Source organism: Cucurbita pepo, chromosome LG12, assembly GCF_002806865.2.
Source record: "Cucurbita pepo subsp. pepo cultivar mu-cu-16 chromosome LG12, ASM280686v2, whole genome shotgun sequence".
NCBI classification, from domain to species: Eukaryota; Viridiplantae; Streptophyta; class Magnoliopsida; order Cucurbitales; family Cucurbitaceae; genus Cucurbita; species Cucurbita pepo.
This window is the reverse complement of record NC_036649.1, coordinates 1,285,512-1,303,289: the sequence shown is the minus strand read 5'-3', so window position 1 is coordinate 1,303,289 and position 17,778 is coordinate 1,285,512. Positions and strand designations below refer to the sequence as shown.

Sequence of the window (17,778 nt, the reverse complement as noted above, 5' to 3'; positions counted from 1 at the left end):
ATCTTTATTTTTTACAGTCATCTTAATATTACTTGAAACAACTAAAACAATAGCACGTTTTTAAGAAAAGTACATTTTCATTTATTTATTAATATACCTAACTATTACAACGAGGAATAGTTTTAGGGCGCTTGATAGCTTACAAGACTATCGAGATGCACTTAATTAGAAAGGGCCACCTATGTACAAAACGGGGTCCCACCTAACACCATTATTATTGCGTAATATCATCTACATAATCCTAAGCACCGACAGTTGTTGCCATGAGAACCAAATCAACTTCGCTCCGACTCCGATTGATCATTTCATTGCCACTGTTTGATTCTATAGCTACCCGTATCTCTGGAACTACTTGTGCCAAATTAAGCACCGCCTCCATCGCATAATCCGCCTCCTTACTCTTCGATGATTTTCCCACCTTCATTTAACCCCAAAAAAAAAATTAAAATTAACTTATATTGTAATAAATTTATCACAAGGGTAATTTTGTAATTTACATTTGATTTTTATTTCTTTTAATAGTGGATATTGATGACGTGGCTCCACTATCTGAGTGACATCGAACATGGATAAGATGACGATTCCACGTTCCCACCCATTTGGCGGAGTACTTTTTGGACAAATCAGAAGACGCCACGTGTAATGATTATATTTTTTCTCTCCCAATAATTAGAATAAATTCATTCTCCACTACACACTAAATAAAGTAAGAGAAGCTTTTGGACAACTTCTTGATCACTTATAATATTATCATAGTAATAATTATTTAATTTAAAAATAATAATTTTTATTTATTCGACCCGTCTTTAAATATGAGCTTGAAATTATATTAAAGTAGTTTGAACGCTCGTCTACCTGAAAGACTCCCACGTTTCTTTGAAAATTGAATCGACCCAACTAGCGATTTTAGATATCAATCCAGGTTTTGGACGTGGAGAGGATTAAATGTAATTAATTTTAAAAATAAATATTTGAAAAGTAGATATGAAAATAATTGTGGTAGTTACAAAAATAGGAAATTAACACGTTTTAAAATAGGGGAAGGGGGAAATTTCTTACCAGAACGGTACGGAGGCCGATGGCTTTTCCGGCGGCGATGTTGCGGAGGCTGTCGTCGAGGAACAGCTGCGAACAACGAACAAAACAAATCAATAAATGGTTGAGTTTAAAGGAAATTTCGTTTTACGACGGCGGGCGTACCGTACGACGGGGGTCAATGTCGGCGGCGTCTAGAGCGATTCTCATGGCGTCCATCGACGGCTTGAGAACGACCGGGAACTCGTTCGGCCGAGTCGCCGTCGGAAGATTTGGATTCATCGTCTCGAAACATATGATCTTCTCGAAACAACCCTCTAAGCCCAATCGACCGAGAACTTCGGTCGCATGCTTCATGTCGGAATTCGTGAATATCTATGGATCAAACAGAGATTTATCAATTTTAAATTATAAAAGTTTCATCAGAAAAGTCAAACTTACGATTTTTCTTTGCGGAATAGTCAGTAAGAGACGCCGGAGCTGAAAGTCCTGTTTGATCCGGTCGTACGGCAGCCTCCCGTGCACGAAACTGAAACCCAAAACACCAAACCAGACATTAAATTAAACGATCATTGTTTGTCTTAATCCAAACAAGTGGGTTTTTGTTTTTTATTCTCTTACTCATGGTAATCATCGGCATGAATGTCATAGCCCAATGCCTGCACATAATCAAATCACCCAAAAGAATTAGCGTATAGTTTAGAACAGAGCATGTTTTTTTTTTTTTTTAATTCATTAATGATCGAGAAATTACTCGCAAACCAGCCAGAGTGCTGCCGTATGTTTTAAAAAGCTCTGTCCGGAGAATCGGAGCTTGGGTTTTCGGGAATCCAAATTTCTCGATGAGAAAATCTGTCATAATCAACGCCGCCAGTCAAAATCTTAATCGTTATTTGGACAAAATCAGTGTTAAACCTTAAAACCCAACAAGAACATGAAAAAACAAAACATTTTTCAGAAACCTTCGATGTTTTTCTTGCAAGCAGCTGCAATTCCAGTGCTGAAAGGGTACAGAGTGTCATCCAAATCTGTATGAAAAAACATAGTAAGAATCCTAAAATCTTGGAGGAAGAACAACAACAAGAAGAACAAGAACAAGCTACCGAAAAGGAGGCAATCCAAAGAAGAAGCCATGGCTGAAAACAGAGCAAAACAGAGCAAAACAGAGTTGAGAAGAAGCAAGAGAGAAGCAGAGGGAGCGAAGAGGGGAGGGAATACGAGTGGAATATATAGGGAAAGGTGCGAGGTACACGCGCTTGGATAACGACGCGCGTGAACATGCTGAGTCAGCCTCCTCATTTTTATTATAATTTAAATAAAAAAATCAAGGTTAAAAAATATAATTACAACCCGACTAATTTATTTACATTATAAATAAAAATAAATAAGTACGGAGCTAAGGCATGTGGTGTGGATTTAGGTTAGGGTTAGGGTTGGGGTTAGATTATTTAATGTTGGAGGGTGGGTTGGTTTTAATTTATCCGGATCGGTGTGCCGAGTTGGAATGGGACCCAGCCACGCGGTTTGATGTTGACGACTGCCTGGACGAGACGAACCTACGCCGTTCTGAGCCACGTGTCCAACTCGGAGTTTCGTACCCAACTCAACCACCCACGTGGGAGATTTTGCCTTCCCAAAATCAAATTTTATTTAATTTTTAAATAATAATAATAATAATCATATATATTTGTCCAATTTTATTTAAATCTTAAAATGTCCTAAAATTAGGTCACCGTCACATTTTAAATTTTTTAAAAAAAAATTTGATTTATTAAATTTAAATTAAATTTTTTTATAAAGTTTTAACCAATTAATAAACATATTAGACATTTTAAAAATTAAGCGACGGTAGAAATTTGTAATTAAATTTATATTTATATATTATTCTTTCGACCATTATTGATTAATGATTTTTTTTTTAAATATAAAAGTTAAAATATTTAAAATTCTAATATTTTAATCCACGATAAATATCTCAAAAAATTGATAAATTAATAAATGGCATATTTAGATATAAATTTAAAACTTTTTTTTATTGGATGAAACTAAAAAATGATACCTCACGTGACACGTTTATGTTATTTATTAATTACAGTAAAGCGCTTATAATTTTTATTTACATCGTATTTATCATATAATATTATATAAAATGATGATGAAAGAGGAAAAAAATAAACGAATAAAAACAAAATTTTATAAGATATTTATATGATAATGTGAAATTAAGTTTATAATATATATTTATATAAAAAAAAACTAACCTTATTATATAATTATTTGGGAGTGACGTATTCCTAAATAATTGCAATTATTAAAGTAAAAATATTATTAATTGATTAATTGGATTAGATAATTAAACAACAAAATTGAGTGTTCCATAATTAATTCTGGATGTGACGTGGATTGTGACTTTGTGTGTTACGTAACCCCATTATTAACCTTACTTCTTATCTTTTTAAATTATATAAAATATTTAAAAGTAACCAATAATTCAAATATAAATATATATAAAAAAATTAGTATTTCATTACAAATTTAATAAATTTCTAAACTACTTATAATTTTTTTATTCTGAATTTAATCGAATTTTAAATTTGCACCTAATAAATTAACAAATTTGCTAAAATCTAAAATTTTTTAGGGTTGAAATAGATACGAATATAATTTCACACGATAAATAAAAAATTAATTTAGTCTTTAAATTTTAATATTATGTTTATTAATTATTTTTTAAAATTTGAATTTGTGTTTATATATATATATATATATATCAACTGTTATCGGGATACAAAAATAATAATGAGAATGTTGGTTTAATCTATGATGTGAAGTTATCTATTTATAATCAGACAAATTACAATGATATGAAAAGAGTAATAATTTAAAATATCAATAAATGGAAAGATATCTATAGTCAGAAGACAAATATCTACATATTTGTCTTATAATAAAATATCAAATATAATATATGTGGTAAATTATAATTTAGTACTAAATATTCTTAACAAATAACTTACTATGTTGACTGGTCGAGTCAAGAAGTTTTCGTATCTGCTTTCTATTTCAATTCCTAATTGTGCAAAAAAAAAGAAAAATCTAATTTTTCTAGAAATCGAGGGAAGGAAAGGGATGATGACACCCAATTTAGCTAAGGAATAGAGGTAGAAGCCGGGGCCACCGGAGCATGTCTGGGTCGTCCATTGAAAGAGGGAAATAAATCTCTCTTTACTCTCTTACTCGTTTTGTCATCTCTAATGAAGTGGGCCCCACGGGATTACAACTCCACGTGCTAGATAGACATTTCTAGAGAAAAAGTCGAAAATTATTAGAATTTTTTTAAAGTTAGTCGATAAATACAAAATTAAATTTATAAAAAAATGTTTGATGGAGGGAGTAAAGTATTTTAGTAATTAAATGTAAAGTTAATGTATAAAATTGTATTTTTAGCATGGGGTGATGGATATAGGCACCAACTCTTATAATTTAATATTATATATTTTGATAAGTGGACTTTATACTTTATTTTTAACGTAAGTCTCATTTTTTGTTTTATGTGCATTTTTTTTAATTATTAGTTGGATGGTGATAAAGACTTATTATTAATTTAACTTTTTTATTTTATTTTAATTTTTATATATTTCATTTTAATCTAAAAACTTAAATATCGTATGATTTATTTGTGAATTTTATTAAATATTTGGTAACAAACTTTATTATATTAAAAAATGACACGTTAAATTATAATTGGATATAAAAAATTAAAGAATTAAATAAAGTATTTAAAAAATCGAGACATAAAGAGCAGTTGGATAGGCAGATCAGCAACAGCATTCCAACATTATCCACACAATTGTTTAAATTATATATATTTTTTTAACTCTAAATTTCCCAATAAATATTAGAAAATATCTTAAGAAAAGTCTTTTCCAAAATTAAAATTATTGGTTAAATCAGATATTATTATTATAATTTATATTTTAAAAAACTAAAAATTATGTGTTTAATTTTTTTAATAGGTTAGAGATTAAAACATTGACATTTGAGATGTTTCGTGTTTTGTATTCATTGATAAATAGAGGACAAATAAATAAAATGGCGAGAATTCTATGTAATAATGGTGGAAATTATAATTTAATAGATATTAATTTAAATTTTTAGAAATTAATTAATTAATCATCGTTATTAGTTGAGATCTATAATTCAAAATTTATAATTTCTCTCTTCAAATTTTGATTAATTGTATAAGTGGCTGTAGTTTAGTGGTAAGAATTCCACGTTGTGGCCGTGGAGACCTGGGCTCGAATCCCAGCAGCCACATAATAATAAGATTTTGTGAGTTTTGCTTCTTACCCAGTTCATTGGGCTCTATTTGGGCCGGATGACAATCGATGATATGGCCCATTATCGAAGCTATTGGGCTCTGTTTGGGCCGAATGACAATCGATGATATGGCCCATTATCGAAGCTAGTAAAAATGATTATAATCCAAAATAATTCAAAATTTTGGAGTTTAGTTTAATATAGTTATAAGTTTGAATTTTAAGTATTATAATCCAAAATTATAATATACAAGTGGCTGTAGTTTAGTGGTGAGAATTCCACGTTGTGGCCGTGGAGACCTGGGCTCGAATCCCAGCAGCCACACAAATATATATCATTAGAAATTGGTTTTTTATATATTTTAATTATTACAAACCAAATTTTTATTTTTAAATAGAGCTTCATATGTTAATTCAATTACGTATAAAAATAACACAAATTTGAATTTGATCATTTAAGCAAAGGATTTCTATCAAAGTAATTAGCTGGTCGGAGCTCGAAACCGCCATGGAGAGCCGTCATCGCCGGAAACTCCTCTTGACAAGGGCTGTGATGGAACCCCACCGTGTACCATACAACAATATCTCTATTCTCAATTCTTCTATTCCTGCAAAATTATCGATAATTTTTTAATTAAAAAAATTAAGGATATTAAAGTTATTAATAAAGTATTTTTAAAATAAATTATTAACTAATTGTATTTAAAATATATTTTAATTATTTGAAATTTATTTACCTTTTGGCCCAAACAGCTAAGCCATCATCACCACGGCTCCGATCGGCGTAAAACCCGACCGGCCATCTCTCCGACTTGTTATAAGGAGTCACCCATAACGGGTACTTAGTGTAAGCCGCTCTGATTTGAGGGTAGTCATCGTCGGCCAGTAAGGAATTAACCGGTTGTCCGGTGATGAGCCGGTAGCCAACCGTATTCCCAATCTTTGTCTTCTTATTGGGGTTTACAAATAAGAGCTCGGCTGGCTCGTGGGAGGTCAGCTGAAGCTTGGCTTGAGTTTCGGTTTTGATGGTCTCTCTGTTAATTTTCCAGTAGCTTTTCCGGGGTGACGTGGCGTTGACCTTCGTTGTCGGCACTTGCGTAGTCAACTTGGCTTTGACGAAGGAGTTGTCGGTGCCGTCAACGTCGAGGTCAAGGTAGTAGGTTAGGAAGTGGTCGTGGTTGACGGCCACCGTGTTGGCGGCGATCAGAGTTCCGTATGTTTCTTCCGTTATATCTACGTTGTTTCTGTACGGTGTGGCCTTCACCTCCAAAAGCCCCGTTAAAGCTATCTGCCAACACACACCTAATTATAATTATAATAATTTAATAAAAAAAATATTATTCTACCTTCTCCTTTACATTAAAAAAATAAAAATATTATTTTATTTGTCCTTTATATTTAAAAAAATAAAAAATACTTACCAACATAAAATTATCTATAAACTTTCAAATATTATATTAATACATTAAATTTTTTTAAAAATAGTTTAAAATTTCCAGTTAATATATTAAAATTGGATAGGAAAATGATCTATAAGGTAGATAGACGGTTTCGACTCATATAATAAAGAGGTTAGATACTAATTTTAAAAGTTCACAAGTATTTTTTAAAAAATTAGACGGTATTAATAAGAAAAATTAAACTTCAGTCCAACCTCAGATACACGGATTGGGGCACAATACCGACACTTGTTGAGGATTGTTGGAAGGGAGTGTTGGGAGAGAGTCCCACATTGGCTAATTTAGAGAATGATCATGAATTTATAAATGAGGAATATTTCCATTAGTATGAAGTTTTTGGGAATACTAAAACAAAGCTACGAGAGTTTAAAAGGAAGTTGTCCGAGACAATTTGATACACTCATCATGAAACACTCGCTCTATCATTATAACACACACATGTGCTACAAGATGTCTTGTGTCGGTTTGACACATTTAAAATAAAATATTAAAAGTTTAAAAAAAAGCTGAACCCTCACCAAACTTTTGAAAAATTTAAGGGTTAACTACCTTAGATGAACACGATTCTTCACAATGATATGATATTGTCCACTTTGAGCATAAGCTCTCGTGGCTTTGCTTGACTTTCCACAATGATATGATATTGTCCACTTTAAGCATAAGCTCTCGTGGATTTGCTTTGGGCTTTCCCAAAAGGCAAAATTTAAGGATTAACTATGTTAGATGAACCGACTTTCCACAATGATATGATATTGTCCGCCTTAAGCATAAGCTCTCATGACTATGCTTTGGGCTTTCCAGAAGGTCTCAGGCCAATGGAGATTGTTAGAATTGGTCAATCCATTAGAATAGCTTGAAGTTAGTCATGCCATAAGAATAGGCTTACTTCGTTAGTTTCCTATGAAATCGGATCTATTAGTTAATCTTTTGCCAATATAAATAGAATATGTCCTCAATAGTGTGAGGCACAGTTTTGCATAAACTTGATATGGTATCAGAGCCGAAATAAGATAGCATTCATTCATTATAAACTCATGATCATTTCCTAAATTAGTTGAGGTGTGACTTTCATCATCCAACCATGGAACGAGTAAGTAAGAAATAATAATGATTTAGGAGAAGAAAAGGAATACCCCAATTTTAATAGAGCCACTCCTTTTGAATTCCCAGTCAAGAACATAGTCATAATTCCCAACATTTGCCACCATTCTAACCACCAAGCTCCTCTCCGCCTCCCCTCGTCTAATCTGCAAAACAGTAATTAATTACAACAAAAAAACACAAGATTTACAAGAATTTTGCAAGAATTCATCGGAATTCTCCTCACCACTTTTCCAGGAATATTGATCTCTGTATGTCTCCATAAAACGTCCCCTGATTGGCGTTCGAAGATACAGATTGCTCTGGTTACCTTCTGCGCCCGCCCGTCGGCGCCGGCCATGTACCCATCGAGATACTCGGCGGATTCCGGGCAGTCAATCAGCGGCTGCAGAGTGTCCGCGGACCGCCCAAATCCAAACTCTCCGATATCCATGAAGGTTCTGAAGTACCATTCATTTGTTGGATCCATATACGGCACAAACGTCTCTGAAATATGTCCTCTGTAAAGCACTCGTCGGAATTTCTTCTTCTCGTCGTCGAAAATGGAGGCCGTCGAGATAATAACTCCGGCTCTGGCGTTGAACCCAACGTGGAAGACCCAATTTTCCCATTTTACTCGATGGCCTTCGACGGTGAAATGGGTTTTTGTCGCGTTGGGATTGGTGGATTTGTGCTCTGTTTTCTTTGATTGGTAATCGGTGCCTTCTGATTCCGGTAAAGGGGCGGTGAATCTGTCGGAATAGTCGATGATTTTCATCGAATCGACGTCGATTAGTGTAATGATACCTTCAATTGGCCGGGAGAAGACATTGCTGGTTCCTTCTCTGTAAAAGCACGCAGCTTTTAGAACCCTTTTGGTCGTTTTCTCGCCGTACCAGCCGACTGTAAATGGGATGCAAGAAACATGAGACAAATTCAAGCCTCTCCTATGAATGGAGGCTTTGAATTTTGGGTAATTGAGAGGTAATTTACTAGCTTGGAAGAGCTCGAGAAAAGTGAAAGGAGGGTATCCATGGCCGTTATAGACATGGTCGGATTTGACCGACCGTGTGGCAAGGTCTACAAGTAGCTCGTGGGTGGAATCCGCCGCACGAACCACAACCTTGGCTTGACGCGGCGGGGGGCAGAGGTGGGTGTGGCTGTTTTGTTCACCGGAAGAGAGCCAGGAAAGAACATGTTTCTTCTCTGGTTCCTCCAAGTCAACGAAGTGAAATGTGAGATTTTGAAGGTTTCCCAGGTGGGATTTTTGGATAATGAGCCTTATTTGGTCGAGCTCCGCCGGGTTTAGAGGGTCGAGTGGATGGAAATGGGGTGGCGGCGCCGCCGTGGAGAAATGAAGGTGAAGAACAAGAAGAAGAAACAGAGGAAGAGCCATTGAGGGAGGGAGGAGGGAAAATTCAACTTAAAAATGTGAAAAAGAAGAACTTATTGTATACAATTCTGTGTGTTTTCTTGCATTGAGAGCAAGTGTCATTTGACTATCAGAGAGTCTTAAAGTAGAATCAAAGGAGGTAATTATGGGTGTTAGACGAACACGACTCTCCACAATGGTATGATATTGTCCACTTTGGGTATGAACTCTGGTGATTTTGTTTTGGGCTTCCCCAAAATACCTCGTACCAATGGAAAAAATATTCATTAATTCCCTAAATTAGCTGATGTGGGACTTTCATCATCCAACAATGGGTTCATCAGAGAGGGCAAATGGAGCGGTTGAATGGGCGGGAAGGGGTGACTTTAAGAACAGGATTGCTCTCGAAGAAATTGGTTGGCCTCAGCTCAAACCCACTGCTCAGCGTTGGCATTAATGGGAAATCTTCTTGGCAAGGCACATGATGAAACCCCATCGTGTACCACATCACTATGTCCTTCTCCTCTATCTCCCTGTTCCTGCGTTCATCAGCACATCCATATATGTTCTTGCTTAGACTCTTTCTTAAACTTAGTAACCATTCGTCTATTTTTTTACGACATAATGTCCTCAAATAGAACTTTAAACGATAAAACTAAGGTCAGTCTATATAGATCGAATTGAAACCATGTCAAAACTATAGGAGATAGCGTGATGATGTACAATATGCATATACAAATTAAACTATTGTAAGATCTCACATCGGTTGGAGAGGAGAACGGAGCATTTTTTTACAAGGGTGTAGAACCTCTCCCTAGGAGACACGTTTTAAAAAAGTGAGACAGACGACAATGTGTAACGAGCTAAAGCGGACAATATTTACTAACAATGGGCCTGAGTTATTACAAATGATATTAGAGCTAGACACCAAGACACCATACAGTGTGCCAGCGACGATGTTAGGCCCCCAAGGAGATGGATTGCGAGATCTCACATCGGTTGGAGAGAGGAATTGGGGTGGATTGTGAGATCCCACATTGGTTGGAGAGGGGAACTGAGATCAGTTGGAGAGTGGCATTATGGTCAATTGTGAGATCCCACCTCGATTATGAAATCTCATATATGAGAGGGGAATGAACATTCCTTATACGGGTATGAAAACGTGATGCTAACGGTGATACGTAACAAGCCAAAACAACCAATATCTGTTTAAAGTGGGCTCGGGCTGTTACAATTATGGTCGACACGCCCTCTATATTTAATAAAAAAAAATTGTTTATTTTACCTAGAAGTTTGTGTATCCCACTAGCTACATAGCACATGTTATTTATGTTAAATTAATCATAAATCTACTGTCCAAACAGTGGCTATAAAATGATTTAACTTAACCTAATCACATGCATAAATCCTTTTATTAAGCTAACTAAAACAATTAAATTAATTTAGATTACTTTAATCAGACGGCTTACCTTAGACTCCAAGTAGCCAAGGTATCATCTCCACGGCTCTGATCTGTGTAGGGCCCAGAGGCCCATTTCTCAGAGTTATTATACGGTGTAACCCACACATCGTAATTCGTGAACGCTGCCCTAATTTGGGGGTAATCGTCAACACTCATAAGGGGACCCGCCGCCGACTTCGGAATCAGACGGTACCCGACGGGATTCCCCAATCTGGTCCTCCGATTGGGATTAACAACCGCCAACTCCGCCGCTTGACTGCCGAATTTGATCCTCGCATCGGCCTCTGTTCTGGCCGTCTCGGAGACCACCGTCCAATAGCTCTTCCTAGGGGAATCGGGGGTCGGTGGTCGGACTGTGCGGAGGTTGGATTTGACGAAGGAGTTGAGGCCGCCGTCGATGTCGAGATCGAGATGGTAGATGAGGAAGTGGTCATGGCGGACGCCGATCGTATTCTCGGAGATCAACGCGCCGTACACTTCCTCCTTTATTTGGTCACTGTGAGTGTATTTTGATGCCCTTACTTCCAGTAAACCCGTTAACCCGACCTGTCAATAATAATTATTAATTATTAATTTTTTTATTAATAATATATTAATGAAATCGATTAAAAAATACCCATAAATTTTTAAAATTTATATAAATACCTTTAAACATATAAAAAAACGATTAAATTTTGTTAAATTTTTTTTATTATCCTATATATTAATTTTAAAAACTTTCTAATATATATATATATATATTTATTTATTTTTTTTTGTTAATTCAAAATTTTAGGTGTATTTTTAAACGGAATAATACTCGTCTTAAAAATTTTAAATGGTATTGATGAAAAATTTTAAAACGTATTTATTTTAAAATAAGCTTTAATTTTAAAAAATTTATTAATATTATATGATGAAACTATAAACACGTTTATAAATTTTAAAAATACAAAAAAGTAATATTGATAAAAAATTAATTTTATTTTTTTATTTTTGTAAATAATCTATATTAAGGATATTTAAAAGTAATTTAAAATTAAAAAAAATATTTTAATTGACTTACATTTGCAATAATGGAGCCGCTCTGCTTAAATTCCCAATCGACAATATAATCATAGTTGCCGACAGCCGCCACCATCCTGACCACCAAGCTAACTTCCGGCCTTGTCTCTCTGACCTGCAAATGAGCCCTAAACCCTAAGCCCAACGGCTCAGATTCGCCGGAATTTTGTGAACGTAAAAAGTGAACTTACAACTCTATTGGGAATCGTGCCCTCCGTGTGCCGCCACATGATATCACCGGCGTGGCGTTCGAAGATACAGAACGTGTTGGGCATCTTTACCGGCCTCCCATCTCCGGCCGCCATGTACGTGTCCATAAACACTGCGTTTTCTGGGCAGTCTCTGAGTGGCTCTAATGGTACTGCGCACTGCCCGAAGCCGTACTCGCCGGAGTCGAAGAACGTCCGGTAGGACCATTCTTGGGTTAAATCCATGTAGGGTACGAACAGCTCCGATATGAAAGCTCTGTATAGTACTTGTCGGTGCTTTTGCTTTTCGATATCGTAGATTGATGCTAGCGATATGATTGGTCCTGCTCTCTCGTCGAAGCCCACGTGTAATTTCCAGTTTGACCAACTGCTCGGTTTTCAAACTTTCGTGTCAATAATTTAGATTCTTTTAAGGATGTGTTCACGTTATTATTTTTTTAAACTAATCGTGAGATCGGAATGAGGAGAACTAAACATTCCTTGCCGACGCCTTTTAAAAATGGGAAGCCCAAGAGAAAAAATAGAGTGTGGACTTCCCGAGAGGGAAATCAGGGTGTGGATTTCCCGAAAGGGAAAGCAAGATGTGGACTTCCCGAGAGATCAAACAGGGTGCGAACTTCTCGAGAGGGAAAACAGAGTGTGGAAACCTTTTAAAATTCCAAGTGGAAGCCCGAGAGGGAAAACAGGGTGTGAAAACCTTGAGGGGAAGCTCGAGAGAGAAAACAGGGTGTGGACGACTTCCCGAGAGGGAAAACAGGGTGTGAAAACCTTTTAAAAATACTGAGAGAAAACCCGGATGGAAAAGCCTAGGATGTGAAAACATTTTTAAAACGTTGAGGCGAAAGACGAGAAAAAAAGCTCAAATAAGACAATATTGGATAGATATGTAATGGGACATTTCCGCTAATGGTTAAGCTCACCTAATGGAGTGGCCGTTGACTCTGAAGCTGGGGCCTTCCGGCTGCACCATCTTTATTCCGTTCAAAGGAGGCAAAAATGGCGGCTTGAGCATCGATTCTCTGTAATCGGTTCCATCGGCCTTCGGAATCGGAGCCTCATATCTATCTCGAAACCCAATAATCTTCATCTGATCGAGATCGACGGTCACCGTTACGCCTTCCACCAGTCTCATGTACAAATTCACACTCCCATCCAAATAGTAGCACTGAACCTTCACCGTCCTCTTTTGCTTTCTCTTTTCCCCAAACCATCCAACGCTAAAACACGCGCAAACCACCTCTTCCATTTTCAGCCCTCTTTTTTTCATCGCCGCCGCGAACGGTGGGTGTGACGGCGGAAGAGCGGCGGCGGCGAACTGCTCCTCGAATGTAAACGGCGCGTAGGCTGGACCGGAGTAGACCCGGTTCGAGATTATAGCTTTTTTGCCCAGGTCTATGAGGATCTCGTGAGTGGCACTGTTGTAACGGACGGTGGCGGCGGCGCGTCGGGGCGGCGGTGGGGTTTTGGGGTTTGAGTGCCATGAGAGTAGAGACTGCTTGTTGGGATCGGCGAGGGCGACGTATTGGAACGTGACGTTGGTGGTGGAGGGGTTGGGGAGGGAGTCGGTGATGAGTGACCGGATGAGATCGAATTCGTCCGGTGAGAGTGGGTCCAGAGGGTGACGGCGGACGGCGGCGGCGGCGGCGGCGGAGAGGAGGGAAATGAGGAGTGGGAGGAAGAAGAGAAAAAGTTTTGAGGGGTTAAACTTTGCCATTTTTTGGGATTTTCTTTTTTTGAAAATTCAAATATAATAACAATGTTTTCTGCCTCGTCCAATTACATAATCACACGTGTCAATAATAAATTTTTTAATTTTTTTGTTATATTTTTATATGTATTATATATTTTTTTTCATCTATACGTATAATATTTTAAATTTAGCTCATAAATATAATTGAAGCTTAGCCCACTTCTTTATTGAATAATGGAAGTGAAAAAAAGTTATTCGAATATCACACGATGTAAATTTATTTGATCACGAGAGATCTCATGACATAGAAGGTCTGTATGAAGTACAGTCTAAGGAGATAGTTATGGTTTCAGTGAGCGCAAACGGATCGATTGAGCGGGTGGGGAGGGGTGACTTTAAGCACAGGATTGCTCTCGAAGAAATTGGTCGGTCTCAGCTCAAACCCACTGCTTAGCGTTGGCATTATTGGGAAATCTTCTTGGCAAGGCACGTGATGAAACCCCATGGTGTACCACATCACTATGTCCTCATTCTCTATCTCCCTGTTCCTGAGTTCATCAACTCATCCACGTATGTTCTTGCTTAGACTCTTTNTTAGTGGGTGCCAATAAATTTCTTCACATTTAAAAAAAAAACAAAAAACAAATTTGATCATTGAACTTATAATTTTAATAAAGTAGTTTTGTGAGGTCAGGCGTGTAAACCTCCCCAGGAATTTTAAAATATTGATCTAGAGTCTAAAAGTAGAGCACAAATAGAATAATATCTACTAGCCGTGAAAAAAAGTCTAAAGAGAATAATATCAGTCCTTCAATCATAGGTAAGGTTTAATCAAATTACTTTAATCGGACGGTTTACCTTAGACTCCAAGTAGCCAAGGTATCATCTCCACGGCTCTGATCTGTGTAGAGTCCAGAGGCCCACTTCTCAGAGCTATTATACGGTGTAACCCACACATTGTAATTCGTGAACGCTGCCCTAATTTGGGGGTAATCGTCAACACTCAGAAGGGGACCCGCCGCCGACTTCGGAATCAGACGGTACCCGACGGGATTCCCCAATCTGGTCCTCCGATTGGGATTAACAACCGCCAACTCCGCCGCTTGGCTGCCGAATTTGATCCTCGCATCCGCCTCTGTTTTCGCCGTCTCGGAGACCACCGTCCAATAGCTCTTCCTAGGGGAATCGGAGCTCGGTGGTCGGAGTGTGCGGAGGTTGGATTTGACGAAGGAGTTGAGGCCGCCGTCGATGTCGAGATCGAGATGGTAGGTGAGGAAGTGGTCATGGCGGACGCCGATCGTATTCTCCGATATCAACGCGCCGTAGACTTCCTCCTTTATTTGGTCACTGTGAGTGTATTTTGATGCCTTTACTGCGAGCAAACCCGTTAACCCCACCTGTCAATAATAATTATTACAAATTAATTTATTTTAAAATAAACTCGAATTTTAAAAATGATTTAATAAATTTATTAATAGTAACTTATATATATATTTTTTTAAAGTACCCATATTAATAACTTTAAACTTTTAATATATATATAATTAATTAATTAATTAATTTCCTAAAAAATGAAATGAAAAATATTTTAAATTGAGTTACATTTGCAATAATGGAGCCACTCTGCTTAAATTCCCAGTCGACAATATAATCATAGTTGCCCACAACTGCCACCATCCGGACCACCAAGCTAACTTCGGGCCTCGTCTCTCGAACCTGCAAATAAACCCTAAACCCTAAACTCAACGACTCAGATTCGTTGGAATTTTGTGAACGTAAAAAGTGAACTTACGACTCGATTGGGAATTTTGCCTTCCGTGTGACGCCACATGATATCACCGCCGTGGCGTTCAAAGATACAGAAAGTGTTGGCCATCTTAACCGGCCTCCCATCTCCGGCCGCCATGTACGTGTCCATAAACACTGCGTTTTCTGGGCAGTCTCTGAGTGGCTCTAACGACACTGCAGACTGCCCGAAGCCATACTCGCCGGCGTCGATAAACGTCCGGTAATACCATTCTTCGTTTATATCCATGTACGGTACGAACAGCTCCGATATGAAACCTCTATGCAGTACTTGTCGGCGCTTTTGCTTTTCCATGTTGTAGATTGATGCTAGCGATATGATTAGCCCAGCTCTCTCGTCGAATCCCACGTGTAATTCCCAATTTGACCAACTACTCGATTTTCAAAACATTAGATCTTTTCAATTTGTTAATTACTACCGAGTAAAAAGAAGCAAAAAAAACAATTGTGAAATGAACATACATCTCATTAATATTTATAGAATAGACAGCGTTAAGCACTAACAATTATCCACAATTTGTTAATTACTATCAATTCTAGTATAGTTACGATTATCTAGTAATTATTCTATTACGTTCACTAACAATTCTACTAAAAGTTAGTAATTTGTTCGACTTTCGAGAGTATACATTTATATATATTTTGAAGCTTACCTAATAGAATGGCCGTTGACGGTGAAGCTGGGGCCTTTGGGCTCCACCAGCTTAACTCCGTTCAAAGGTGGCAAAAATGGCGGTTTAAGAGTCGATTCTCTATAATCAGTTCCATCGGCCTTTGGGATCGGAGCCTCGTATCTATCTCGAAACCCGATAATCTTCATCTCATCAAGATCGACGGTCACGATCATGCCTTCCACGGGCCTCATGTAAAAATTCACACTCCCATCCAAATAGTAACATTGAACCTTCACTGTCCTCTTTTGCTTCGTCTTTTCCCCGAACTACCCAACGCTAAAGCTCCCGCAAACCACCTCTTCCATTTTTAGCCCTCTCTTTTTCATCGCCGCCACGAACGGTGGGTGGGACAGCGGAAGAGCAGCGGCAGCTAATTGCTCATTGGATGTGATGAGCGAGTAAGCTGGACCGGAGTAGACCTGGTTCGAGATTATAACTTTTTTGTCCAGGTCTATAAGGATCTCGTGTGTGGAACTGTTGTAACGGACGATGGCGGTGGCGTGTCGGGGTGGCGGTGGGGTTTTGGGGTTTGAGAGCCATGAGAGCAGAGATTGCTTGTCGGGATCGGCGAGGGCGACGTATTGGAACGTGACGTTGGTGGTGGAGGGGTTGGGGAGGGGGTCGGTGATGAGTGACCGGATGTGTTCGAATTCGTCCGGTGAGAGTGGGTCCAGAGGGTGACGGCGGACGGCGGCGGCGGCGGCGGTGGAGAGGAGGGAAATGAGGAGCTGGAGTAAGAAGAGAATGAGTTTGGAGTGGCTAAATTTTGCCATTTTGGGATTTTCTTTTTTTAGTAACTATCCATTTTTGGAGGGGTTAAATAAGTACAACCGTCCAATTACATGGTTCCACGTGTCATATATTATTTCCGGCATTTTTGTATCACATTTAATTAAAGTAGAAAATCGAATTTAATGAAATTATATTATTAGAGTAAGTTGAGAGAAAGAATTAACTAACACCAAACCCTAAATTAACTGTAATTAGGATTATCCAACCAAAACCCTAAAAACTAGGGTCGTGTTAGACTTTTTATTATTTATTTATTTATTTTTTTTTCATATATGCAATAATATAAAATTTTAAAGTAATAAATAAAACTTGAAGCTTAGCTTATGTTGAGAGATTTTTATTTAAAAAAAAAATTAAAAATAGCTCATAAATATAATGGAAGCCTAGCCTACCATATTTAATTAAAGTGGAAAATTAAATTTAATGAAATTAAATTATTAGAGAAAAAGAAGGAGAGAGAAAAATAAGTAAATAAATAACTCTACTAACTACGGTTATCTAACCAAAGCTTGAGTTGGGTTAGGTTTTATTTTTTATACGGGTTGAATTTTTAAAAAATTAATAAATTTGGCCCGTTCTAAGTTTACATTTTTTTTAATAGGATCAAACCAACCAACCCAAAAGTATGGTTACAACCGAACCCAACCTACCATACTTTTAAAAGGGTTCTCAATATAGAGAGTCGTGGTTCCTAACATGACACAAGAGTAGTGCGCTCGTGGTTCTTAATATGACATCAGAGTCATACTTAAGCGTTTACTGATCTTTCTTCTTTATTGGATAATGAAAAGAAGAACTTATTCACGAAGGCATGACATTTGGAGAGGCTTTATTA

The 17,778-nt window shown here is 37.3% G+C and overlaps 3 protein-coding genes, 2 non-coding genes and 1 pseudogene across 6 annotated transcripts; 2 read left to right on the top strand and 4 right to left on the bottom strand.

Annotated features, from left to right (window-relative positions):
* Positions 1-57: 57 nt before the first annotated feature.
* On the bottom strand, positions 58-2,240 carry LOC111806371. 2 transcript variants are annotated; one of them, XM_023691661.1, is made up of 8 exons: positions 2,139-2,240; positions 1,998-2,063; positions 1,790-1,887; positions 1,657-1,694; positions 1,477-1,564; positions 1,201-1,410; positions 1,060-1,125; positions 58-418 (listed from the first exon to the last, which is right to left on the bottom strand). In XM_023691661.1, exons 1-8 carry the CDS (start codon positions 2,167-2,169, stop codon positions 242-244), a joined length of 774 nt encoding a protein of 257 aa, XP_023547429.1. In that variant the 5' UTR covers positions 2,170-2,240; the 3' UTR covers positions 58-241. The 2 variants fall into 2 exon arrangements, with proteins under 2 accessions (XP_023547429.1, XP_023547427.1); XM_023691659.1 differs by having other exon boundaries at positions 1,998-2,240.
* A 3,040-nt stretch (positions 2,241-5,280) lies between these two features.
* Positions 5,281-5,352, top strand: TRNAH-GUG. Its single transcript has one exon. It is a non-coding gene; the product is annotated as a tRNA-His (tRNA).
* Positions 5,353-5,607: 255 nt separating this feature from the next.
* TRNAH-GUG lies at positions 5,608-5,679 on the top strand. Its single transcript has one exon. It is a non-coding gene; the product is annotated as a tRNA-His (tRNA).
* Positions 5,680-5,747: 68 nt separating this feature from the next.
* LOC111806422 (primary amine oxidase 1-like) lies at positions 5,748-9,499 on the bottom strand. Its single transcript, XM_023691733.1, has 4 exons — positions 8,142-9,499; positions 7,948-8,061; positions 6,092-6,642; positions 5,748-5,962 (listed from the first exon to the last, which is right to left on the bottom strand). Exons 1-4 carry the CDS (start codon positions 9,288-9,290, stop codon positions 5,806-5,808), a joined length of 1,971 nt encoding a protein of 656 aa, XP_023547501.1. The 5' UTR covers positions 9,291-9,499; the 3' UTR covers positions 5,748-5,805.
* Positions 9,500-9,527: 28 nt separating this feature from the next.
* On the bottom strand, positions 9,528-13,695 carry LOC111806978 (primary amine oxidase-like). Its single transcript, XM_023692532.1, has 5 exons — positions 12,902-13,695; positions 11,964-12,348; positions 11,774-11,887; positions 10,736-11,274; positions 9,528-9,805 (listed from the first exon to the last, which is right to left on the bottom strand). The coding sequence occupies exons 1-5, from the start codon at positions 13,693-13,695 to the stop codon at positions 9,607-9,609; spliced, it is 2,031 nt and encodes a 676-aa protein (XP_023548300.1). The 3' UTR covers positions 9,528-9,606.
* A 186-nt stretch (positions 13,696-13,881) lies between these two features.
* Positions 13,882-17,030, bottom strand: LOC111806421 (annotated as a pseudogene).
* Positions 17,031-17,778: the final 748 nt, after the last annotated feature.